Below are 27241 nucleotides of genomic sequence, written 5' to 3' on the forward strand. Positions count from 1 at the left end.
GTCTAAATACTAATAAAATCCTATTCAGTCATGACAAAGCTAAACATGTGTGGGTAGGGACATTCTTCTCCAAATCTGTGATATTTGCTTCTTTTACAGTTTGCTTTTTGTATTCACTTCCATTAAGGAGAATCAGATAGACTATGCTGATTTTAAGATTTGGGCATCCTGGTACCTGAGACTTGTACTGAACATTGGTAGGTTTATATCTGCCCAGAGAAGGGTTAAGTTACAAAACCTAAGTATTTAAAAATCTGCAAGTTACTGGATTTAAGTACAGTGTAACTACAGATAAAACTTAGAAGTTATAAATGTTAAATGAATGATAGCAGAGTTGATTTAAAATTATGGAGTGAGGGCATGTACATTTAATAATTTCTTGCCTTTGAAAAGGTAAAGATTAAACAAAACTCCACCACACTACTGGGGCAGTTGTTCTTTCTCTGTTGTTGCAGTAAGAAAGAAGTTGAATTTATGGGTAGTAAGACAGAAATCTCCATATAGTTTGCTTTAAAGTATACCATGGGACAAACAGTTTGTTATTAAAAAACTCATGCTGATCTTATTTTGCTACTATACTGACACAGGGAAAACGCTTAACAAAAACTTCCAGATTACCATTCAAAAGTTTTCTCTGAGTCAGTTTGGAAAGCTCACAACAGTGGCAAGAGGTTGCCAGTATTAGGTAACTTTCTTGTTGCAGCTGAGAAAGGAATGAGGCATTTAGGAAAGAGAATCGCTTCCAAAGGCAGCTGCCAAAGAGACGGTGGAAGTAGGTTTCACGATTGTGATGTTCACTGTCGTCTGCAGCACAGAATTATTTCTGCTGAAACAGCAGCTATGGAGTGGATGTGAACAGGTGATCCAGGACTTCCTGAGGCAAGATTTAAAAGAAAATACAGGATTTTTTTGCTTTGCTTTCCAGGGATGAATTCCATCCCACTTTAGCAGAAAGATGTTTGGGTGGATGCTCTGCTTTTGTGCTTTGAGGCAAAGGATTTTTCCCCTGGAAGATCCCTGGGGCACATTTACTGATTTGGCTGTTTTTCAGGCATTTTCTAAGTCATACATATGTGTGTAGAGCCACCATTCAGTTTAGGCCAGAACTCTCATAAGTAGGACCTATTCTGTAGCAACAGGACTAACCTTTTCTCAAGCTGTTTTCACAGGGAAAGTCTGCTTGATGGTGGTCTCCAAAAATGCCAGTACTGGATCCTTCACTTCTTTTGGTGTCTTCAGCTCTGTTAGCTAAAATGTTAATATTACAATATGTGCTTTATCATAAAAACTTCAGGACATCATCAAAAAGAACTGAGAACAAATTATTCTCATTGCAAATGTTACATTACAGAGTAACAATTCTGTTGGGCATATCTCTTTGTAAAATATACTCTTTTCCTCTTTGTTTCTCTATACTTTCCACAACATTTGAGTGGTTTTGACAGTTGAAGTCTGAGACACTAATGAGGAGGCTGTAGGCAAAATGGAGTAGTAACAATCTGAACGAAATATTCAGAAACTTCAGATACATTGTGATAATTTTCAAATCCTGTGGCTTCCTTTCACTTTTTATTCTGTTGTGGTTATTTAACTCTTGTGATTATTTTCCCCCTGTAAAAAATGGTTTTCATATCTTTTATCTAGCTAGCTGTCTGCATATGAATGTAATGTAACAAGCTGGGTGACCTAGATCCTGTTAGCATTGCCATGCAGAAGAAGTCAATAGTCACATTCTTCTGTAAGTTGAGAGGAAGACATTTAGAGCAGAGAACAGCTCTGCTCTGAGTCTGTAGCTTCCAGGTTTTAAACTTACTGAAGTCCTATGGCTGTGGAGTTCTTAGAGGTATCTTAACTTTTTAGTTTGTATGATATAAACTTAAGAAATCCAAGTTTATATTATAGAATCCAGCTATCTGTGCAGAAAAGAAAGTAAAACAAAAAATACTGGGAACTATGTTTCCAAAGCGTCATAGCTCCTATTTTACCTACTCTTAATTTGGACAAGCAAACTGTCCAGCAGCATTCAGACTCTTAAAAATTGCAATTTAGTGAAAAGAGGCACATAAAATTCCAAAGTCTTGATGAAGCGACTTCACAAGAGGGTAACCGAGAGATGAGCATTTTTCATAAGCAGAACTTGTGCTTCTGAGGCTCACAGTGTAGTTTTCACACAGGCAGGTTTCTGATTCTTCCTTACCTTGAGCCTTTTGCAGGCATGGACAAACATAAAATACTGACACTTGGGACAATCAATGCAGAACTCCTGTGGGGGAGCATTTAGACTTCTTCCTTTTGGCGAAGGACCTAGCTTTCAGAGGTTGATCTGAAGTGTTTGCTTTAGAAAAATACTTCTCCTAGAGTCACAGTGTAGAATTATCCACAAAGTACCACTCAGATTTTGGCCTCTGTCTTCTTGCTAGAATCACTTGTGTCTGAATTCAGTCCTGCACATGCCCTTTGCTAGGAGGTCTTTGACAATTATAACATGCAGATGAGTAATTAAAGAATAATAGGAGGTTTGCAAGATGTTGCATAGTGCAGATGCTTGCTGTAGTTCAGTGATTAGTTCTCTGGCAATACCTTTCAAGTGTGAACATAGACAATAGGAGATCTGTATCAGATTTGTTCAAGTAATGAGAAGTTTCCAAGGAGTGAACTGCTGTGGGGTCTGTAAACCATTGGCTAGACCCCAAGACAAGGTCTCACAAAGAAAACTACCCAGTAACACACTCACTTACCAACGTGACTGGCAGAAAGATCATGGCAGGGCTGCTGCCAGAATTCCCAGCTGTGCCCAGGCAGTGGCTCAGGGGCAAGTCTGCCACAGATGCTTGGGCCACCTTTATCAGCATTGTCCCCACAGCCAGCTGCTGATGTCTCCAAGAGCCGCAGAAGCAGAGAAAAGCCAACACAGTTATCCTCCTCCATCCTCCTTCCTTTACTGTTCCTGTTGTTTTGGCGCTGCTGATCTGAGGTGCCAATTCTAACACAAAAGTCTGTGCTTTTGGAGCTGCAACCTTCCCATACTCTGAATGAGTCTTTGTGTTTTCTCCATGCATAATTAAGAAGTGCCAAGAGCACTTTGAATCCTCGGAGATGGAGTGTTTCTATACCTTTTTCTTTTTTTCCTTTTGAAAAGGTGTAAAATTACTGAGGAAACATGAAAGAGAAAAGGAAGAGAGGAGTATTCCCAGTTGTGTTATGGTGCAGTCCTTTGGGTTGCTAAGAAATCAGACTTCCCTCCACAACAGCAGCCACTCTGACTTAACCTGTCACTCCCATCTGCACTTTTCAAGCAGATGTGGCTGATTTGAGCCTCATTCATGCTGTTAATCTGTGATTTTCAGCAGGTTGGATAACATGAAACACAACACTCATTTTCAGTTGTAATATGTCCTGTTGCAGATCCTCTCTTGGAGATGAAGTAGCAGACATATTAACGCTCTTAACTCCACTTTATTACATATGAGTGTTGCCTGAAGAGACCCAAGGAAGCTCCATGAGGGAACACTAAATTCAATAACCGAAGCCTGATATATACAAGCATTTCCAGCACTGAGATAAAATCAGACAAGTTCAGGGCCAAATTAACCTCTGCTTTTCATTGATGCTACACTGCTGACTTCAGTAGCTTTGCCTGTCAGAAACTAAAAGTAACGTTTGGCCAAATGCAATCCTCACCTAATGTTATTTCAAAAGAGGAAACCAACAATTGGATATTCCTGAGTTTCCCTTTGAAATTCACTTATGTCATCTCTACTACAAACTTTATTTCCTACTCTACTCTCTGGCTAAAAATAGTGCAAAATGTCATTAACTCCTAGTACAACTATTTTTTTAATCCTTTTTAGTTAAACCTGGTGTGAAGTGTCTCAATTATGGAATATAGACTAAACTGTTCTTAGAGTAAATAATGAACCTCTATGCTGGTAAACTTACCTTGCCATAACAAGGTTACTTATTTTGAATTATTTTGGATATCGGAAACATAGCAGAGTTTAACAGCAATAGTAATAAATTAAGTGTACTTACTAGTTTTTTCTCCAAGTTAGTAATGAACAGCTTTCATCCTAAACAGAATCCCACTGTGCTGCAAGCAGTATGGTTGTATAGACTATATCTGTTTTATGCAGCCACCACAGCAACCTTATTCCAGTCTTACCAGTTAGCAAAGCTAGCTAGAGCTCCATGTTAAAAGAGCAATCAGAGATATCCCTGTATGACTCTGAACTGACCCTTTCTTCACCGTCCCTTTTAGTTTGGCAGAAATTCTGCTGGGCAAAAATAGGAGCCGTTTTGTTACCACATCTCTCTCATAGAAGCAGAGGGATTTTTCCAGGTGTTTTAGATACAGTCGCTTTTGGTGAGTTACTTTCTTTCCTTTAATCCTCTTTTCCAAGTCTTACTAAGAATTAGTTTCTTTAAATAAAGAATTTCCAATGTAAATCAGTCACAGACTAAAACAGACAGGATGTTAAAATTCACATGACCTATTATTTTTAATTGAATCTTAAATTATCATACCCTAAGAAGTCAACAGTGAAAAATAATGGGTCAGACATCTTCATTTAGAATCTAAGATTTTCTAAACAATCTTTTAATAAATTAGTCTTCAATGAGTCAGTGACACTCTTTAATGAGTCACTGACTGCAATGGATACAGAATTATTCCTTACATTTTTATAATCTTTCTTAATATTGCTGTTCAGCTGAGAATAAATTTGTCAGATAAAGATCTATTTATGGAAACCCTTAGGAAAAGAATTAAATTTAAAATAAGAATAAAAAATGTTCCAGCACATTTTTTTCTGTTTTTTCTTTTCTAATCAGAGAAAACAGCAACAGATTTTAGTCATACATTTGGTAAGACATTCTTGATAGTGGCCTTAATTTATTCTTTTTAAAAATTTAATCAATCCAAGAGAATGCAGTTGGGGTCAACTTAGTTTCTAAGTTTGCTGAACCATAGGTGTCTCTGTAAGTTAGAAAACTGCCATTTTAAAATACGTAAGCTAAAAGCCCTGTAGCAATGTCACCCTCAGTAGCCCAATGGAAAAGGTAATTATTTCATTCATGTTATTTTTTTTGTGTGAGAGAGCAACAAATTAAAACAACTAATCCACTTCACTGAACAATATTTAGCAGAGCTCAGAGGCTTCAATTAACCACAGTTTAATAAAGGTACTAATCTGTATTAAATGAAATCCTTCAACAGCTCACATTGAAACAATGCATAAGTAGTAATCAGCAAGTCCTGACAGAGGGGCCTGCTGGGGCAGATAACTGGTATGTGCTGTGTAATCAAATTCCAGGAGATTTAAACCCAACAAAAAAAGAGAAATTGCTCAAGCCTTTTTAAGTAAAAGATGTTTGGGGTTTTTTTTAATATCCAGTATATTGAAAACTGCATGTTCTAAAAAAACTACATTGAAGGCCTTCTTTCAAAGTCAAGTCAAAACAAGAAAGTAATTTAAAGCTCCTTACATGCCCTCCCTGTGAATGGCCCACATCGTACAACTTTGCAAACAATAAGACTAAGCTCCTCAACTGGGTATTTTTCCATGTCTGTACTACCACTGTTCACTAAACTCAGAAGCTCTAATTAGCCACAATTTGTGTGTTTAATTCCTTCCAGAATCCTCTGGAACATTACAAGCTGCACTCAAGATACAGTGCTGGAGAGCAGCAGTGATTTTTATCCTGTTATATGTACATTTGTGTGTGTAGAATTGAATAACCTTGCAGAGTTCAAGATGATTAATATTAACACTGTATTGTCTTGTAAGAGACAATACTTGATTTGTATTAATTTAATGAAAAGCCCATACCACCTTGCTTTCTGAAGCAGTTTCAGCACAAGGAATAAGGGTCTTCAGACATGGCTGTGTTCTGATTTCTGTCACTGCAGATCTTAGTGCAAGTCTCATAGCAGGCAAAAGTGAAAAAAAAAAACCTTAACAAAACAAAACCCAAAAAACCAATTTAATTGCCTGTTAGAAATGTTCACATCCATCACTTTGTGTCTAGGGACTCAAATTCCAACTTTTTGATCAGTGGATGAACAGACTGCCAATTTTGCCAGTCCTGTCTGACCCCTCAGCAACACTGAACTCCACTTTAGTCTTTGTGGGGTGACAGGGTGGAAATTGTGCTTCCCATACCAGCAGTGTTAACGTTTTACACTACATGGTCTAAGCTATGTCTTACATCACAACTCCGCTTTCTCTCATATACCTTTCCAAGTAAAAAGAGTCAGCTGTGACTACGCAGACTGACCAGCTGATAGCAAAAGTCATAGCAAAGCTTATTTCTTTGACCCTGTAGCTTGCAACTGAGGTCAAGAGTGGTTTAAGGAAGTCATTAGCCTTTATGAGGGAGAAGGATGAGGGATTAACTAGCCTATAGAAAATATTTCAATACAATAGAAAGTTGTTCTACAAAATGTGTCTATTCACATAAAAATATTTTACTAGGTACTGGAGTTAAAAACAGAGGATACGATCCACCAAAAAGTAGAGATGGCTCTCTTCTTCCTGCCTTCATGTTCAAATGCCTTCACAGTGGTTTGCCAGGCTGTTTCCTGTAACAGTGAAAAAGTTGTAAGCTTAATCCTCCGCACATGGGTATCATCTATCAACAGCCTTTATCATACTATTCATTTCAAATTTGGGGGGGGGAGGAAGGGATATGGGGCTCAATCCCAGAGAGTGGGGTTATTGAGTGATGAAGATTTACAACATTTTACCCGTAAGTTAGAGCCTCTTTCCAAGGCTTCACCTAGTGTATTCACGCTTGCTGTTTATTTCCATATTGGTGTAATGGAGATCCCCCACCCCAACTGTGTTTTATGCTTATGCATGTACATATACGGTTACAAGAATTATTGCATGTAAGGAACCATGTAATGGCAGCACCATTTTCTTGTTGAGATCATTTCTGGCAGCTGGTACATGAAACTAGTACACAGAATCAGCTAACTGTTGTGGCTAAAAGCACAAGGAAGTATGGTAGCAATGTGAAAGCATGGGACTTGTTTTCCTCATTGCTAGGCTCCAGCCCTTCAAATTTTCCAAAGTCATGACACTGTGGGTTGCCCACATAGAAGAATTTGCAGGATTTGAGATTTAATGAGGCCCACCCAGGTTCACTATAAAATTGTAATCCTAATATTAATTGAAGGATTAGAAACAAAACTGTAAGACTGGCTTAACAGTCTTGTTAAGTCAAAGCCAGAATAGGCTGAAAGAAGGCCTTGCAGTAAAACTTTCAAAAGTCAAGCAAAGCTAAATCCATAAATTAAAATAGGATGGAAAACCCAGTGAAATATTTGCCATTATATATAATGTAAGTCAGAATTTTATGTTGACATACATCATGGTTAGTATGATTAAATTCTGATATAGATCACCTTTAAAGTTATTTATTACACAAGAATTTAAGATTAAAATCCTTCTTGAGTTTTTCTATCAGGTCTTTTGCTTGAGGAATTCAGCAGGTTGAACCAAGTTTCAAACTTCCTGAGACTAAGATACTAGCTGATTTTTTTCAACAGTCCTTTTAAAGTAAGACCCTCTGTTCAGATCAAACAAGAAACACTAGAAGCACCTACTTAATTTGTATTTCCCCTGATTTTCTTCTTTTCTTAGTTGTGATTTAATAAGAAATTTTGTCTCAAAGCTATTCTTTTCCTTCAGCTTTGACCCTGAAGAAAAGTCATGAAACTTTATAACATCATATTTGGTGATTGTTTCTTTCATATTAAGGAGTACTATGTGTTTACTTCCATTTAAGCCACATGGTTAGGACTAAACACCAGGGAGAAAACAGGAGTAATAGATTCATGTGTGAAAAAAGAAAAAAACATGCTAAGACTATTATATACATCTTGGAAAAGTGTGTGTGCTTTTACAGTCATACCTGAGTCACAGAACAGTTGGAATAATGATTGCATTGAATACAACTGATTATATTCGACTTCCTTTGCCAATTAAGAAAGCGCATGCCGAGGAACAACCTGTGAAATTTCACAGTCCACAGGGGAAAAGACAAATAATTATTGTACACATGGAACTATATGACAAAAAATATCTTGCATCATGCACTTATCTACAATTGGGCTCAAAATCTTAAGTGCTAGAATTATGCACTATTTAATTTTATCTGTGTGAAAGTTTCCCTTTTTCAGAATGTTGTAAGGCTGTTGAATTAGATAGTCTGACTGCTTTCATCTGAAAGGGGGGAAGAATTGATAGCACTAGTCTTTATTTTTGAATCAAAGTTGAATCAGTATAGGCTGTTGACAGAAAGAAGGAAAAAACAATGTTACATTGCCAAGCAGAGTAAAGGAGCAGTGATCAACACTGGAGCATAAAACCTGGATGAAAAATATTGCAGTGTGACAAAGGTCTTCCTGTTTTCAAGTGTAGTTATGATTCTAACTGAGTCAAAAATACTAGAAAGATAATGAAAATTCCTTGGCATAAAAAAATAATGCCTTGCCTCTTGACCCTGACAGATACAGATATGTGCATGGTATGGAATTCTTATGGGCTAAATAAGATCAGAAAACTACAAATAGGCTCCTAGTTTTTGCATGACTTATTTTTGCATCAATGAAGCAATGTAGGTCACAAAATAATATTTGATCAGAACCTTTTTTAATAAAGGTGTTGAGTTACATATGCTATAAACATTCAGTGAAGAAATATACCTAAAAACAGAGGTACGAAATCTTTGTAGTTCTACAAGGCACTGTCTAACTATTTCAGATTTGCTGAACTATGACATTTTAAATATGCTGCTTGCATCATTACACAATTACACACGCTTCCCCCATGACAGCATTGTATGTTCAAAGCCTAAGCAAAGAGCATAAAAACATTTTCTTGTACTGTTCATAATATCTGAATCAGGGCTTATCTGACAGTGTTCCAAATTGATCATTCACTCCAATGGCTTCATAAATGTTCATATTCTCTAGATGTTTTCAACTTCTTCACTCACAGTTATGCAAATATGCTGTAGGTATTACAATAAACCATATTTTTATAAGGAAAAAGTATCTATAAGGTATTACTATACTCCTGATTAATTCAGGAATTTAATCATTAGGTTGCACTTTAATTGAGTTTTTCTTATTTATTTATTCCTGGACTGAAACATTGCATTAGGTGGACAATTGAAACTTTGATATTATTTTTCAGGAAAATCAAATGTCGACAATCTCTGGGTACTTAACAGGAAAAAAAAAATTTGCTAACTACATACCTAAGCCTAGATTATAGTAATGCCAAAATATTATAATGCCAAAATCCCTAGGAAATAAAATACTATAATGCCAAACTTTGTAGAAGTGTTTCTAAAAGAAATGTAACTGTTACTTTGGGGAGCAAGTTTTCTTTCTTAAAAACAGGTTTATAAGAGCCACACTTTGGATTTGCTATGTGTTTGCTAAAGCAGTTAGCACAAGATATTTTTAATTAATAAAATATTTTTCTGTCTCCAGCCATCCCCCTCCCCAACAAAAAAAGCCACTAAGATTGCATGGGAGAAGGTCTATCAGGAAGCATAGGACTTTCTCCAATATTTTCCATTGCATTGTGTCAGACAAGGCAGAGAAGAAAGGTCTGCAGTGGGAGGAGAGGAATAGCTATCCATGCAGTGGTATGGAAGGATCCAAACCTTCCAAAGTGGGAGTTCGGGGGAAAGAGCTGCCATGCTTCTGGCTGCAGGAGTCACTGTGGAGGCTGGAGGGCTGCTCTCTCTTCCCCTGCCCACCTCAGTGGTGCTTCTAGCTTCTTCCTGGAACTGCACCTTCTCTCTTTGTTCTGACCAGATATGGGCAGGTACAAGCAACAAAAGTGAAAAGAAAGCATTTACCTTTTGTCATGTGTTATATGTCTGAATGCTTTCCCGATACTGCTTAGTGCCAACATCAGAGTAATAGCTGTGACTTGGATGTAAGCTCTCAAGTCTAGAAACTTGTCTTTACTTCTTCCATCCACTTTCATGGTTGGTGAAAGGCAACTGTGAGTCAGTCAAAATATCCATTTTGACCTAATCTGCTGAGAAGTGTTTTCCTTAGCTCTATTTGATATCAGTATCAAGGCTTGCTAGCATTTTACTCAGTTTGGTTTCAAGTAGTATGTCACTGGCATCATTTATTAAACTCTTCCCTTTACTTAAGAGTTAGTACATTTGGTTTCAGTTCAGCATATCACTAAAATCAAATGTCACACCAGATCACACAATAAAAAAATGACACCTGAAACAAAAAAAATTTGGAGCTGTTCTTTATAATGTCATTTGAATGGCAAATTAGAGGGAACAATATTATTGTAACTTCATTCAGAATATGTCTGCCATCTCTTCACAAGAACGTATATAAACAAGCTAAAGTTGAAAGCATTGTCAATGCCACAATTTGGCTATCAGACTCTAAATGATGCATGGGGCTTGACACATGCCTAAAATGTATCTTTCTGTATTTGATGTTTCCTAGGGCAGAAATCAGTAAAATCTGGTACGTAAATTACTGGGAAAAAAAACATAAGAAACACAGGTTATAGGACAGAAAATTAAACAGCTACATATATATAGGATCTGTGCACTTTAGTACCCACGTTTTGTATAATAAAGTTGGCAAGAGTGGTCCAGGAAGGTACCCCTCCTACCTTCCAGCACAGTCCACAAATGCTGATGAATCTGACACAAAGATATTTACAAGAAAAGCCTAGAGATCCTGACTGAAGTTCTACCAAAATCTGGGGACCAAGTTCTCCACCTGGCATGGTGTGTTTACAGCCCAGAACCCAAGTTTTACTCCCATGTTTTCGTGTGGTTAGTGCTCTAAATGGTTTCCAATATCAGCGCTGATTGTGGATTTCTGTGCATGGAGGGTGCAGTGATCATCTGTTCGCTGCCTGTACTTGATTTTGTGTGGTATCCAGAAAAATCTTTTCAAAAGTGATGAACCTTTGTTGGTAATACCTCATCACAGTGGAGGACATGCCTTGCAGCTGTGCTGTAAAGACAAATTCCATAGGTTCTGCCATATTGTTCTCCAGACTAGAGCAGGATTAAGTTGGTGTCAGAGTTCAGTGAATTAGAGTAAACCATGGTTTGCTGGCGATTGCTGTCCCATGATAACAGTTTCTCTGATTAAGTCTGTGCTGAGTGTTGTAGTCATTTCAGCCCTCTGGGGATGTCTGCTGTGCACTAGAGCTGTGGAGTCTTCATGTGATTCAAGCAGTGTGTTTTTACTCTCTTTCCCACGCCCAGTTCTAGTGTCCATTTATATACCTAAAGACTTTTTCTTTTTTTAACCAGGGCTGGATATAAAAGGTGAAGAAACTACAAAATTGCTTTCATGCTTACAGGCTCATCATGTCAGATTTCCCGTAAAAAGAAGCCACATTAATAAGTTTTGTGGCTGTTGAAAATTTTGGCCCTTTTTTCTTTCGTAGTGAAAGTGATAAATGCAAGTCCTCTGTGCTGTCTTTGGAGTGTTACTATACCCTGTCTTGTGAACTAGTCATCTATAATTACTGCTCCCACATTCTTCTGTCCCTCTGATCCCAATAGTGATCACTTGATTTGGCAGCAGTTTGCAATTTTCTATAATGAATTAAGAAAATCTTCCCAAATGGTCTCTTTGTGAAGCTGTTAACAGAGACATTTGGAAAAAAAGGCATTATTAGTGAAAAAAAGGAGGAGAAAAGATGTGCCTATTTGGGGGAATCATCTACTATGAGCAAGTTTCTTTCAATTTATGCTTTGGAATTCTAATGTAATTTTGTATCTCACCAGTTTCTAATTATTTATTAGCTTGTTTAATATTTAGCCATTTGATCTGCCCTTACATTTTCTGAAATGTATCTGTTGTAGTTTCTTTCCTTGCAGAAATCTCTGTCCTGCTACTTCTGCAGTGAAGGTCCATGACTCTACACAGTTGTACTATAAGACAAAAATGAGAAACTTGGACAGACAGTCGCAGTTTATGTCTAGCAACCTTGAATATCTCAAAAAATGTCACATTAGTTCAGAATATCTCATAGCAAAATTACAGGGCTGGTTTTGTTTTCTCTTTAAAATGCAGGCCATATAAATAAATTTCCGTTGAAGAATGAAAAAATGTATCAACCTGAAATATTTCCATAATATTTTATCCCTACTTTTTATGAGATGTTGGTATATCAGATTGGGCCATGTAGAAAGGGTAGGTACATTTACAATTTTGTCTGTGCCTGTAAAAAGCTACAGCATGAAGACTTGACAGAAAGAATACCTGCTTCCAGATCTCTCTTGGTTGCAGCTAAGTCCACTTAAAATTTTTAGTCCAAAGAGATAATGGGAATTAGACTGCATTGTTAAATCTTCCTATTTGACTTGAAACCAGTTCAATTTTTTCTAGGTAAATAGCGCAAATTCCACTTGACCCTATCTGCTTAATGATGTGACATAATCAGAAATCATAACATGTTTCATTTCAAGATATGCAACTTGGGCACTATCATTATCAGCAGAAGCAGCACAGTGCTGTTAGTTTATTCCATATCAGACAACTGACATTATCAGGTCTGAACAATAAGGGCTCATATAATTCAAAATCACATAGTTCCAAAATGCCAACAAGAAGCAAAATTAAGAATTTCCCCTTATGACACAGAAAACCTAAGAAGCATCTCAGCTATGCTGGACTGGCTGTAGGGTGAGAGATCCTTCTCCTTGGACTTCTTTGTCCCCTGTGTATTTGGTGACAGTGTTTGTGCAGGGAGCTGGGGTGGCTGTTCATCCTGCAAGGAGCCCAACTGTTACTCCCTCATGCTGTGCCAAGTGAAATAGAAGAGAGGGGTTATCAACAGGACAATGCAGAGGAGGCAGCATCATGTTTGCCCTTGGTTTGGTGAATGAAGGTCATTTCAAACAGGATGACCCATAGGAGATACCTAGATACAAGGAGTCTCCAGGAGAAGAGAATGGAGGAGATGGTGCAGAGGGGTGTAGAGAGGGAAGAGGATGTTACCCTGCCCAGAAGAAACATCCTCTGGTGTTTTGCCTTCTGGGTATTTCAGTGGGCAGACTGAATTTTTCCATTCTTCAGCTAAGGGAAGATTCCCTTCTTTTGCATGTGAGAAAATGATGAGTTTGGCTCAGCAGAAGAGGAGGGAGGCAAAAGACCTGATCAGCAATGTTGTCTTGTCTCTTATAACTGGCTCTCTTCTTGTTCCATTTCTCCAAAATGGTGTCTGGAGGAAGGCTAGAGGGTGGGAAAACCAGGACCTCAACCAAGGCATTCTAGTAAAAGGGTGCCTGTGGGACTCCATTATACAGAGGGCTCAAGAGGGTCTTGTGAATACCTGCAGGGCTGGAATATGAAATGAAATGTGAACAGTGGTGTATAATTGGTCCATTTGAATGTTTGGGCTTGGGGAACATCTGGAATCCCCATTCCTTCCATACAATTATGCATGATTTAATTTTAATTGCTCCATCGACTCAGCAACCACACAGTGGCTAGCAAAACCATCCCACTCTAATGAAAGAGCAGACAATGTTATAGCTGTCATACATTTGTGGGGTAGAATGAGCAATTTAGATATCAAGTAGTTCAGACCAAAATTAGATTCAGTGCAAAACTCCTACATGTGCATTTTAACCTCACAATTTTTTATTAGAGAGCAATGAGATCTGTCTTGATGTGAAGGTTATTTTCTTCCCTTAATTTGAGGAGTTAGGAATAAAATTGCACTTTTTTAGAAGCCAAAAACAAGTTTACTGGTTTAAAAGAGAAATAGTCTGCCAGTCCTGAATGGCAGAAAAATATTTCCTGTATATTCCACTTTCCAGTTATGTATGTGCACTTATAGAATTCTGTGATAGTCACGTTTCATTATGATTTGTTAAGCTACATCTGACATAAATTAGAACTTCATATAGGTGTAGTCCTGTTCTGTCAGACTTTGATTAAAACAGCTTGATTTTTGTAGCAGTTGTTTACAATTTGTATTATAAATTCTCACACTGGAGAATCAAAATCACACTGGAGTGAAATATTGGGGTTATGCTAGATACTTCTGTGAAAGTATTATCACAGTGCTCAGCAGTGGTGGTCGAGAAAACCAAATCAATTTTTTTATAGGAATTATTAGGAAAGGAATAGATACCCAAACAGTAAACGTCCACTTGCCACATGTCCTGGTTTTGACTGGGATAGAGTTAATTTTCTTCCTAGTAGCTGGTGTAGTGCTGTGTTTCAGATTTAGTAGGAGAAGAATGCTGATAACACACTGATGTTTTAGTTGTTGCTGAGTATTGCTTATACTAGTCAAGGACTTTTCAGCTTCCCATGCTCTGCCAGGTGCACAAGAAACTGGGAGGGGGCACAGCCAAGTCAGTTGATCCAAACTGACTAAAGGGCTATTCCATACCATATGGCATCATGCCCAGTGTATAAACTGAGGGGAGTTGGCTGGGGGGCAGCGATCGCTGCTTGGAGACTGGCTGGGCATTGGTCAGTGGGTGGTGAGCAATTGCATTGGGCATCACTTGTTTTGTATATTCTTTTATCATTATTATTATTATTTTCTCTTCCTCTGCTGTCCTATTAAACTGTCTTTATCTCAACCCACAGGTTTTACTTTTTTTTTTCCCCCCAGTTCTCTCCCCCATCCCATCAGGGAGGGGGGTGGGTGAGCAAGCAGCTGTGTGGTGCTTAGTTGCCATCTGGGGTTAAACCACAACACCACAATATTAATCTGTGCACTTTTGGTGTACAGTTCTGGTGCCTCCCAGAAGGAAGGATAAAATTAACTGGAAAATGTTTGGAGAAGGGCAGCAAGGATCATAAAAGGTAATAAATGTTTTCTGTGTGAGGAAATACTTGGTAAATGGTTATGACTGGTATGAAGATGATGGATGGGAATTGACTGTTCACTGCCTCTCTCAGTAATAAACATCATGGGAAAGTATGAGAAGTAACGTTCAGAACGAACAGAAGGAACTGATTCCCCCTGCAGCAGGTAGAAGGATGTTAAGGATACTGAAAGTTTGCATGGAATCAGCAGATAAGTTTGTGGAGGAAAGCCCATGGAGGAAAGCCCATGGAGGGTTACAGAACACATAGAAATCACAATGACACAGGAAGTCCATGAGCAGAAAATAGTGGGTAGGTGAGAAACTATTAGGAAAAGCCTTTATATACATTTGACATGGTTTTCCTTTTCTCTAGCACCTATTTATGGCATTTGTAGAGACAGAATAGTAGGCTAAAGGAACCCACCATCTGATCAAGTAGGGCTTTCATGCCAGAAAATGTTTATTTACTTATTTAAACAACTTTAATCTCACAGCAGATTTGGTGAAACATCATGAATGAAGTCAGTAGGCTTAATTCTTCCCCTCATATGCCAGCACCATAAGAAGGAAATAGGGGAACTTTTTGCAAGTGTTCTTTACAATATATATCCTTCATTTTAATAAGCTTTTCTTTAAAATTTTCCCCTTGCACTTCTACTGATCTTGAGGAGGTCTGTAGGAACCTGGATGTCTACACCAATTCTTGGATCTAATCATTCTCCCTCGGTCTTTTTTAAATATCTGTTAATCTTTCCAGTTAATTTATCAATAGCATGGATAATGACTGGTCACATATGCCTGGTCTATATAATGTTTTGAAAATATATAAAGCATAAATGCAAATTTGCATAGCAGCATTAACAGAGACAATTTTCATTTCTGTTATCTTGAAGAAAGAAAAATTACAGATATAATGCTTAAAATCATAAATTAGTTAAGTGAAGATTTTCTGATTATTTTTAAGTTACTCTATTTCTTCTAAGAGAAGTGTAAAAATTATATCTGGTAAACAATGCTAACAGATACATTCTGTAACATACTGTAGTAATAAATAACTGCATTCTATGCCCTCCTACTCTGTACTGAATACAGCTTGATTTTCAAGACAATTCAACATTGTTCTTGGAACAACTCTGATGATAGAGTGTTTGGGAAATCAGTTAGAAGAACAAAATGTACAAAAGTACAGCTCTAATGGGTAAAGGCCTGATGGCCAGCCTCTAAGATGCTACTACTACTAAACATCTGTTAGAAAATGAAACATTTTGGGACAGTCTAATGATCCCTGTCTTTATGTCCAGAGAGGTCAGTTCCTAATGCTTCAAGCAAGATACAAAAGTGCTTATAATGCTTATAATTGGGGAATGCTGAAAGGAAGGGTAGAAATTTGGCTTGAGCACACCTAGTAATAAGGTTATGTTGAAGCGTTGCCATCCTTTGTACTAATCTAGCTATAGAAGTTTATAGATACAGGGTCTTTACTCAGAGACAGTGGTATTTGCAAAAGTGCCCATTTGATTAAGGAACACTAATCGCATCAGCTTGCAATAGCACTGATGCAGTTCAGTCACCAGATGCTCCTGCAAATCCCATCTCTAATTTGCTTCAGTAATACTCCATTGCCTGTCCAGCTGCTCTGCCCAACTGCAAGGTAGAGAAAGGCTTTTAACACCACCTCTCTTGCCTCAGTGAAACCTGCCTTATAACCTGGTTACTTGTTGGAGATAAACAAAGTTGGGAAGCAGAGGGTTAGAACTGCCTCCTGTTCTGCTGTGCCACTGAAATTGGAAGTTTCTAAAATTTTCACTCTTGGTGCTCTTTTTAAAATAAAGTTAATTCAGAGGTCAGCAGTTACATCCCAGCTACATCACATGTCAAAATCTGCCAGAATTTATCTTCCTGAGAAATTTCTGCTATTGATTAATTTTTAATATTCGCTGTCCTCTTTTATGAGGAGTCAACACTGAGTTCATTGCTAACTGCTGTTTGAGAGTTCTTTTCATTAAGAGTGAGCTGCGTTGAAAATGTAAATAATGTGTATGTTTGTAGCATTAAATGTGCAGCATCCACCTCTGAAAGAACTATTTTGCAGCTGCACCACATTGAAACAAACAGCTGTCTCTGCTTATTGGCTATTTCTTTATTACTCCTCGAAATACAGGAGTATCTGTGGCACTGGTAGTTTCATTGCTAGAGGATCATAACATTAACGCATCTTTAAATGCACTGTGGCAAAGACAGTTGTAATTTCCTGTAGCATCAGTGCCATATGCCAACTCTACCTAAGTTCCTATCTCTAAAACATCCTTCACAATGCCTCCGGGTGACATTCGTGAATGAGTATAACTGTTGTTGCTTGTGTTGATTTCTTAAGATGAAAGATGTGGCTTCTGTGCCAGGTTACTTTGCAAGCTGAAAACTGAATCCAGGAACAATCTCCAGAATCTTGTCAAGTCCAAGTACTGAAGTTCCACTTCAAAGCCAGATTTGGATTTTTACTCAGTTATCTCAATCATGTGAAATCTTTCCTTTCCTCCCCTCACTCTTTCTCCATTCTCTCAACCAAACCAAATTCCCTTGTGTTAAAATGCAAGCTGTCTTTTCCTGCTGACTCCCCAGTCACATTCTTAACCTCATTGAGCTGTTTACTAGCCGCTCTCTTGACATTGCTACTTTCTCTACCTTTGCTGTTCTCCATAGACCATTGTTGGTCTGATCCTGTGCTAAAGAGATCTCACAAGATGTACGCATGGTCTCTGTTGCTCTGAACTGCATGGTAGAGAAATCCCACAGATCGTAGCTTTGCTGGAACAGAATGTGAATATATATGCATACAGGGTGTGTATATGTACATACTTCATATACACATGACATACAAAATGCATGTATGTATTTCACAGAAAAAACTCAGGGAACCAAGAGAGAAAAAAAATTCATGGATTAGCCAGCCTAGCAGAAGCTTCTCAACCTGTGTGATTGTATAAGTTTAGAAGCTGATGTATATGCTCACCTTGCCCATCCTGGACACATCAGAGCTAATGTACATGCAGAATAGTTTAATGCTTGTGTATTCACCAGTGCCAAGGGTGGACAGAATGTTTTCCATTCATTAGATGCAGCCTTATTGAAAAGGAAAGGAGGGTATGTACGTGGGAGTAGAGAGGAATTCATCCAAACTTGTGGGGGGTGGGAAGAATAAAAATATTTTATATTTGGAAAATTCTTGAAGTAAGTAATTGGACACACATAATTGCTATGTACTTAAAAAAAATGTAAATGTTGTTCATGTGCAAAGATTGTCCTTCAGTGCCGATATCAAGAGGGTACAGTAAAGTAGTCCCCAAATTTGTAAACATTCAAGTTGTGTTTTAAGTTGCTAACTTTTAATTGAGCTGAAAACAATGCAGTTGCTTGTCTCTGAAAGACAAAGGTTTACGTTTATGACTTTCTGAAAAGTTACATTCACTACCCTACAGCAACTGTGGTGAGAAACAGTGACAAACACCAGTTTCTTTGGAAAAATGCCATCGTTGATTAATTGCAATATATTTCATCTGTGTATAGATTTCTCAGAGTTACCCAATAAACACACTGGTTTCATTCTTTGGAGATTAACAATCTCTCTTGTGTGCTCAGGTTCTTTCCAGTGTAGTACACTGTTTCTTTTGAAGGATTTGTTTTCCTGGGTTGAACTTAAGAACTCAGAGCACCTTATCACACTTTCACAAGCTCGCTCTCTAAGGGGGAAAGAAGAGGAGGAAAAAAAGCCCGTCAGGGCTTGTGCCAGTTAAATCCGAGCTCTCAGGGGATTTGTTTTTCTTTTGGCGTCAGATTAGATGTTCAAACCAAGCAGCGTTGTGGGGCTGCGGGTGAGTGTCCACCGAACCCTTAATGAGGCTAATCCCACACCAGCACATTCCAAGCAGCTAATGGGTGCAAGGGCTTCGCGCGCGCTCGCGTCCCTGTGCTGCAGACGGACTGAGCGCCTTGTTCGGGGGGCAGTCGCCAATGTCTTGTTAGCGATGACCAGCGGCAGGGAAACGTGGACAGCAGAGTTTGCTCTGGGACAGACTTAAACGCCAAGCTTGATGCTCAGGTAAAGAGGGAGAAAAAGCGTTCTTGGTGGAATTTTGCAGCTAGGTTAATAATGAGAGAGACTTAACCTGGAGACCTAAACTATGAGTAAAATAAATCCAAGTATAAGTATGGCATGTACTTTAGGAATTCACTGTGGACTTTTAAGTTGTCTTACGAATTAATACTGAAGGAGGGTTTATGAAATAAGAGAAAGAGAAGTTTCTTGCTCTAGTACTCTTGAAAATACTTTGGTGTAGTTTTCTAAACTTTTTATTACATTATTAATTTACATTATAAACAAGAGTTTAATGCAGACTGTTTTGTTATGAATGTGTTGATTTCCTCAAGTTATTTTAATTTTGTTGTGAAGACTTTACAGCAAGTAACATAATTTATTACACCTCTGAACCTTGTATTTCATTGCAAATGGTCTCTGTCACAGAAAGATAACTGGCATGGGGCAGTGAAACCAGATGCTTTCTTTTTAGTTTGGAAGGACAAGGAATTATGAAATGAGTAAATCATGTATTTTGGCATTATGACGGTGTTGGGTAGGGTAGTATATTGTTTGAGATCTAAAAGCTGGAAAGTCTTTTTTTCCGATGTAAATAAAGGACTGTTTAAATCAGACTATTATTTTTGCAATATTACATTTGAAGAAGTATCATGAAAATTCAAATGCAAATTATTATTGTATTAACATAGCTGGGTTTCTTTTCTACTTACAAAGACTGTATGAAAAGAGTAGGAAAACAAATTTTAAATGTCAGTTTCTTGGTTTTTGAAAGCCTGTTTTTTATACCTAAAGAAAAAAGTTTTCAGTGAGGTACCTGTTATGGCACCTTTTTGTATTGGATCTTGAGGCTTAGAGAAATTGAATTAGTGGCCATCTTTAGAAAAGATACATTAGGTCTATGTAGTAAGTAAATTCACCAAGATAAATTGCAGAAAAGTATGCTAAATTTATTAAATTTAATAAAGGATATTTTTAGGGACTCTTGGCAACATGAATGATAATCTCATGCTATGTAAGCTTTGCAGTAGGAGCTGATTTTGGATGCCAGGAAGAAAAGTTGGCTTATAAAAGCTTTTCATGCTTTCTAGAGAAGATAAAGGATATTGCAGGCATGTATGCAGTGTTAAAATAAACAAGCATGAAGATAAAACTGGCATTATTCTGCAAGTGTTCTTTTTTTGCCAAAAAGTTACTGTGTATATATATACAACAAAGGGGCTTCATAAATCGGCAGCTTCTTACCAGTGTGTGTCGTCTTAAGGCAATATAGAAAGCTTGTGTACTCCTGGAGCTTGAAGGGGAGAAGTTTCAAGAATGTGTGGTCCATACAGTAAAGTATGTAATTTCAAATGTTAACATTACAATACCTGACTAGTAATTGTAACTTCCTTTCTTTCTCTATGACACTCAACAAAAAGAAAAACCCTGTTTTTCCCATGTAGTTTAGATTCAAAAGTTCTGCAGTAAGAGGGTCAAATGAAGTTCATAAAGTTCACTCCGAATGCCTTGACAGTTCTAGAAAGTTAGTTTATAAAAAGCCTTTCTTTGTCTGAAAAGAATAGTAAATTGAGAAATTACTCAATGGTGCACTAGACTTCTAAGCTGATTTGACTGTATAACATGCAATGCTGTGATGATGATTATTATTATTATTGCCTGAATCATAGGCTTGTAAGCATTTAGAAGTTATAATAAATTAACTTCAAGGTAATCTCTCTTATGTAAAGTAGAACTTTCTTATATTTTTCAGAATTTCTGTTTAACTGTCCTTTGCTTAAACATGAAACATACCTTGCCCCACATTCTATAATATATTAATTTTCTGTTTGTTACAGTAAGGAAGAACAAACAAATACAGTTCTATTTAATATTTTTAATAGACTTTTCTTTTTCCTGACTGTAAAAGTCATGTTAGGGTGTCTGCCATTCCTACAAAATATGAAGTCTAGCAGATTTTTCAAATGCAAATGCAAGTAGATCAAAGATAAAATATTGTTACATAACATGAGTGACAACTAGATCCAGTAAGGGATTATCTTCTGTTAAAAAAGGCAAAAGAATAACTTTCTATGTACTGAGAGTGATAAGTAATGAACGTAGCTAGAAATTCTTATGGCACTTTATAGTTTATACTAGTGACATTCATTGACTCCAAGAAATTCCCACAATGATTTTCAAAAGTCCCAGAAACACAGGTTTCTGGGTTTAAACATGAAAAACAGGATGTAGATTGAGTTGACAAAAAGGTAACATTAGATAATTAATAAGGTAACATTAGTTAGTAAAGGTAATAGATAGGTTAACTAACCTTACATAGTAAAAAGTAACATTACATAAGTAATGTTATAAAGGAAATTTTGTATTTTCTCTTTTTATAGAAGCAAGATGCCCGGATTTCCTTTAAATTATCTAAAACTCATTTCAAGTTACTTAACTCTCAGATAACTTAGTTATGGTTCATAGTTTATAGTTCTGTTTAAGCTGTGTAATTAAATAGGTAATTTTATTATTTAAATACATTTTATAAATACATTTTATAAAATTTTTCTGTTTTAAAAGAATTTTGAAAGGAAAAGTTTCAACTCATCTCCTTATTAAATGAAATAATTGAATTCTATCTGGGGAAGTCTTTTAGGGAGTTTAATTCATATTATATGGAATGAGGATAATTAAAAAGATTTCAGAACTCTAGAAGTCTCTTCTTTGTTGTTCTGGGTTTTTTTGCTTTCCTACCCATCTATCTTTCTTTTAAAAAAGGTATCTTGTGTATCTGAAAATTAGAGCTACGCTGAGGGAAATTACTTGCTTTCCTGCAAATATATGGGGGAAGATGAGTGTTATGAACAGGTGTAGCTTCATTGAACTCAATCAGTTTTAGAGGTTACATCAGCTGGTCATCTGACTCAATGTGTCAAAGTTTTTTGTGTCTCATTTCTGGAACAGATCTTCCTTTTTTTTTTTTTCCAAATTAAGATGTCCACATATGAAACTGTATTTTCTGGCTCCATGTTCAACAGCATTCTCAGTACTTGTATGAAAAATTGCATTGGAATAATGGTGTCATAAGTTTTACTGTGAAATATTTATGTTCTAGTTTCTGAGATTTTTTTTTTTTATTAGCTCTGACTTAGTTGTATCACTAAATGGAAATAGATTTTTTAAAGTATTTTTAATGAATGGGTATGTTTTTTCTCTGCCATGCGGAAAGCTTTACAGGTTGAGTTAGTTCTTCTCCAGTGATTCTTGGTATGAGAATATAAATGACAACATCGAAGTCATCTGGCTAGTGAATATGAAAACAATCTTAAGAGCTTGTGTTGGGTGCTTCTAGAAGGGAATCATAGTTCTAATGGAAAATGTTTGCTCTGTGCAAAATGTGCACTGTGTATCTTCAAAGTCAGTGAATTTTTCTTTTATGTTTGAAGTTTCTCTTCAGTTGTCCTATAACTTATGTTTAATAAGTGAACAGAGCTCACGATATTTCCATTCTCTTTTTTAGGCACAGAAATCATGGATAGAAAGAGCATTTTACAAGAGAGAATGTGTTCATATCATACCCAGCACCAAAGACCCCCATAGGTAATTGCATGCTACTTGTATGAAAAATGGAAGTCAGTTGCAAGGAAATGTCTATATATATGTATGCATACATATGGATATGGATATAAATAGTTTGTAAAGACTTATTTGATCAGAATGTGGTTGAATTGCATCTGGAGTGGTGGATTCCTATGGGCACTATTTGTTTACATTTCAAAATTTACTTCATCCAAAAAAAGATAAATCACAGATGGATCAGCACCTATGTTTAATTTCCTTGTCTTCTTAGCTCAATATTCAGTGCCTTGAATATTTACCTAAATTGAATGCATGACACACAATACTGTCAAAAGAAAATAATTACAGTGAACTACCAATTTAAAATAGGTGCTAGTCCATGCAAAAGCTGATCATTTGGCCTGATGTTATCTGAAGACAGTAGAAAATGTTCTTTAGTTTCATTTTGTATGTATTTAAAACAAAGCATGATTTCATTGAAATGTAGGAGAGTCCAAAGTAAACAAGTTCATAGAAAGAGAAGGTAATATCTGTACTATGTTGCTTCCACAAGTAGAGGCTTCCGATAGCAGGAAAATGGTCAGCAGAGTTGAAAAGGGGGATTTTTTTGAAGATTTGTAGGCCATTTGAGATAGATTGGTTCCCTGTTCAGTTTATACATGCACGTGACTCAAGTTTTCTGTTTGTTTAATGTCATAGGTGTTGCTGTGGGCGTCTAATAGGTCAGCATGTTGGACTGACTCCAAGCATCTCTGTTATTCAGAATGAGAAAAATGAAAGCAGGCTTACCCGCAATGACATCCAGTCAGAGAAGTGGTCCATCAGCAAGCACACGCAGCTCAGCCCAACGGATGCTTTTGGAACCATTGAGTTCCAAGGAGGAGGCCACTCCAATAAAGCCATGGTAACCATGTTTTTCTCTTAGATAAATAATGCTGCTAGCACAAAAAAGGCATTCACAAAGAATAAACATCATTCTTTATTAACTTCATTTTAAATTATTATTTAGTGTAAGACCATACCGTATGTTTTTATGTATCATGTGCCAAAGAATTGGTGAACAGAATTGACTGTAAAAGCTAGAGTGCAGTGTAAGAGGGGCTACCTTTATGAAGACTGAAGACATACTAATGTGCTCCTATCTCAATTTTCTTCCAATGGCTAGCCATCCCTCTTTTTCTGAAAAAAATTAGAATTTAGCTATGGTTTCCCATTGCTGGGTGTGTCTGCAAGGCTGACAAATTTGAAATATACCAAATTTCCTTTAATATGCCTCCAGACATATATTGGAGGATAGACCAGTTAAACTTATTAGTTCATCTTTCAATGAAATAAGCAGCCCAGCAAGCATCTAAGCTAGGAACTGGGAAATCCATATTCTGCCAGAGATTTCCTTGAGCAAGTCACTTAATCATAATACAACGCTATGGAGCGACACCGAAGTCTATTAATCTGAAGGCATTGCTCCACTAAGTTGGAGAGGTGTTTCCAGCACCCACACTAACCCATGCATGTTATTTCTTGTATGTGGCATTACATGAAAGGAAGAATTTCTCTGGCTCTATCTGAACTGCAGAACCTGGGACACTGGGAATGAAAGATGAATATGTACCTAGCACACTGTGGCCAAGACACTGCTTTGGGCAGCAGTGAGGGCAGAAGCAGAACCCCTGGGTGCTCTGCAGAATAACCTGCCCAGCAACACAGTACCTTCTTTGCCTGAATTATTCCCAGCAGGTCTCTCAGATCTGTCATGGTACTTGATGGATCGGAGACAATTAAGAGCTCAGGTACTATGCCAGCAAGAGCCAGATATTTTCCTCGGATACATGGGTGCTGGAGATGGAACGATTACTTGAGTGCATGGTTCTGTTCACCCAGATGGATGGCTTATTTAGATAGAAACCAGAAAATACTGTCGCACCAAGAAACAGATAGATTAGGTCATTTCTCTGAGAGTGTCACAGACACCTTATGTTCAGTTGATAACCAAACACCTAAAAATCTGCAAGGCCATTACTCGAGAGAGACTCAGATTCAGTAAATAACATTTGTTTAGTGTGAATAAATTGACACCTCCCTCGGCACTGAAATGAACAAAACTGCTGTTGGTATCTTCACAAGGAGTGGGAACAAACCCAAATGCTTTTCATCAAAACTGAGAAAGATTCAGAGATATAGTAACCATCCTGCTATTAACCATATATGGGTACTTTGCATTAAATATCTTTATGAGAAAGGGTAGTCACTAGTGATTTTTTGGTGATGTCTTCGAAGATCGCTATAAAGCAATAAACTGCCTTGCCCAGACAAAAGTAATCTTGAACAGCCAAGAAATGATGAAGGGTTTAGGGAAGCTGTTGATACCAATTTCTCTAGAGGATTTCTGGTCTTTGTTGGGATTCTGGTGTCCTGGCACAGTGCCATAAGAAAACAGGAGATGCGCCAAGGTATATGCTGTGTGCTCAAAGAAATATGCTTGAAGTGAAACTGTGGAGGTAAAATTGGAAGGAAAGAAAAATCTTGTCACAGAGTGCAGTCAGGAATGAAACCATAAAGAATTTAGAAAAAAGGAGACAAAAAGGGATTAAAAATCTGAGACCTAAATAAGAAGTTAAAACTTAGGGATGAATACAGACATAACATTTATTGCTGGAAAAACTCTGGATTTATTTTGACAGTACTAGAATCAGAAAGATAGCCACATCTGCCATCTATTCATCGTCATTAAACCCCACCTGAAACATGGGAACAACCAAATTCCTCATTAATTAAATAAGTCTATCAAAGCTCCAGAAATTCATTCATCCCACTAGTGGGAAAAGTGCTTCAAATTAAACAACTCACTAAATATCTCTTTAATGGGTGTCCTGCTTGGTTACCACCAATGAGAAAAACTTCTTTCATGTGACCAAAGCACAAATAAGGAGGTTTGCATAACCAGTAATAGTGCATTTTTTTAAATGGAAACAAAATAAAGAGCTTCATTATACTATAGTGTATTTGTCACTGAAAGCAGTATGAAGGTGCCCTTATAGTCATATTTCCAGCCCCAAACGTTATTTTAGGGTAGATTATAGTCAAAAAGCTGCCTGACTAGTTGTAGTTTTATTAATAGAAAGAATGAAACTCTTATCTCTGAATTTACTGGGTACAAGGTCTTTCCCATGTTAAATAAAACTTAACAAATCAAAAGCTTTCTGTAAAAGCCAAGAGTTTGCTCAGTCAAAACAACCAACCAATTTTGCCAGCAGAGGAGGGGGAAAAAAGAACATTTAAATTATCTTGAAAACTAAGGCTTTGAAAAAGGAACAAGTATGTAATACTCCTTGGAAACTTTCTTGCTCAGACAATATAGTCTCAAACCCAAAAGCAGAGAAGCTGGAACATCAACAGGGGAGGGGGAAAGAGAGAAAAGGGAAAAAATGTGGTAAATGGACATTTGTTCTTTTCTAAAAATATTCTGAGTTATTTTCTAGCTACTGGATATCAAATATCACTGTAGCACACAAGCTGATTTTTGCTGACATAGTAGGTTAATATTGTGCCTATTGGCTAATAGGATAATGCTATAAAGCAGCGAGATTTAGCAAGCTGACCAACGTCAAGGAAAGCCTCAGAGGAAGAATTTGTCATGAAATTCACCACCTGTTCCTTACTTTATTTCCTGAAACGGATGCCCCAGAATGAAAATTATTAAGCAAGGGAAACACAGAACTGAGTAGTATTATCTTCCTCTGTGCTAACAGCAAAATTGGTAACTTTTTCTGAATCAGGCTACAAAGAATGAGATGGGATTTATTAATGGAAACCATAACCTCAGATTTATAATTGGGAAACTGGTAGTTAATTAGTGGAACAGATTAGTGCATGTAAGACTGACAGATAATTATTTTCTCCTTTGGAAGTAACAGAATTAGATTTTAATAACAGATATACAAATACAATAGTAAATATATCTATACTTTGCATGTATATTTGCAAGCTACAAATGCAGTGATATAATATCAGTTGCCACCTGGCAATTAACAGGGGCATCTTTAGCTATGAAAATGAAAATTACACTGAAATTATATTAGAACATATGGATTTGGAACAAAACAAAAGACCATGTAAGTTTACATATTGTCAATAGAACTGACTGTGCCATTAATTTCATTTCCACAGCCACATAGAACAAAAATTCTCAAGCAGCATGAAATTTGCTAATACCATTGAGTTGTTAAAATGTCTTCAGTGAGGCTGCACTAAGCTACTTAAATCAGTAATGTGAATAGCTGAGAGTGCAGCAGATTATAAAGAAACGTATAGCCAAGACTGAAACATTGGTTAACGAGATCCATTACTAAAGAGGCCTTTCTTTCAGTCTTCATGTAAGCACAGGTGATCCTGCAACAACACTGTTGTTTTTAGATCTCTTATCAATCTCATATTTCTTTACAAGTAGCTCATCCAATTAATGTTTAAGAAAGACATTTAACAGTTTTGGCGTTCACATTTACATTGTTTTTAAGGCAGATTTTCAATTTTGCCAACTGTAAAAAGATCTGAGAGGGATGTGTAAATACGTAAACTTTATTAACAGCTTTTACGATAAATCAGTGGATTAAAAAAAGGTAGGAAAATCAATAAAATGTGATCAGTTGGCTCTTAGTAGTTTAAGAAATAACATGGATAAGTTCATCTAACTATGTACTGGCAATTTTTTACTCTGAGAGCAATTATCAAACTAAT

General features: G+C 37.0%; 1 protein-coding gene across 1 annotated transcript in view; it reads left to right on the forward strand.

Moving 5' to 3' along the window:
• The window catches only part of TRPM3 (transient receptor potential cation channel subfamily M member 3), a 293999-nt gene that overhangs the window by 122512 nt on the left and 144246 nt on the right, over positions 1 to 27241 (forward strand). The window contains exons 2-3 of the mRNA XM_075726277.1: positions 22449 to 22528; positions 23207 to 23411. Coding sequence (XP_075582392.1) covers positions 22449 to 22528; positions 23207 to 23411 — 285 coding nt within the window. The remainder of the gene's footprint in view (positions 1 to 22448; positions 22529 to 23206; positions 23412 to 27241) is intronic.

This window comes from Pelecanus crispus, chromosome Z (genome assembly GCF_030463565.1).
Source record: "Pelecanus crispus isolate bPelCri1 chromosome Z, bPelCri1.pri, whole genome shotgun sequence".
Taxonomy (NCBI): Eukaryota; Metazoa; Chordata; class Aves; order Pelecaniformes; family Pelecanidae; genus Pelecanus; species Pelecanus crispus.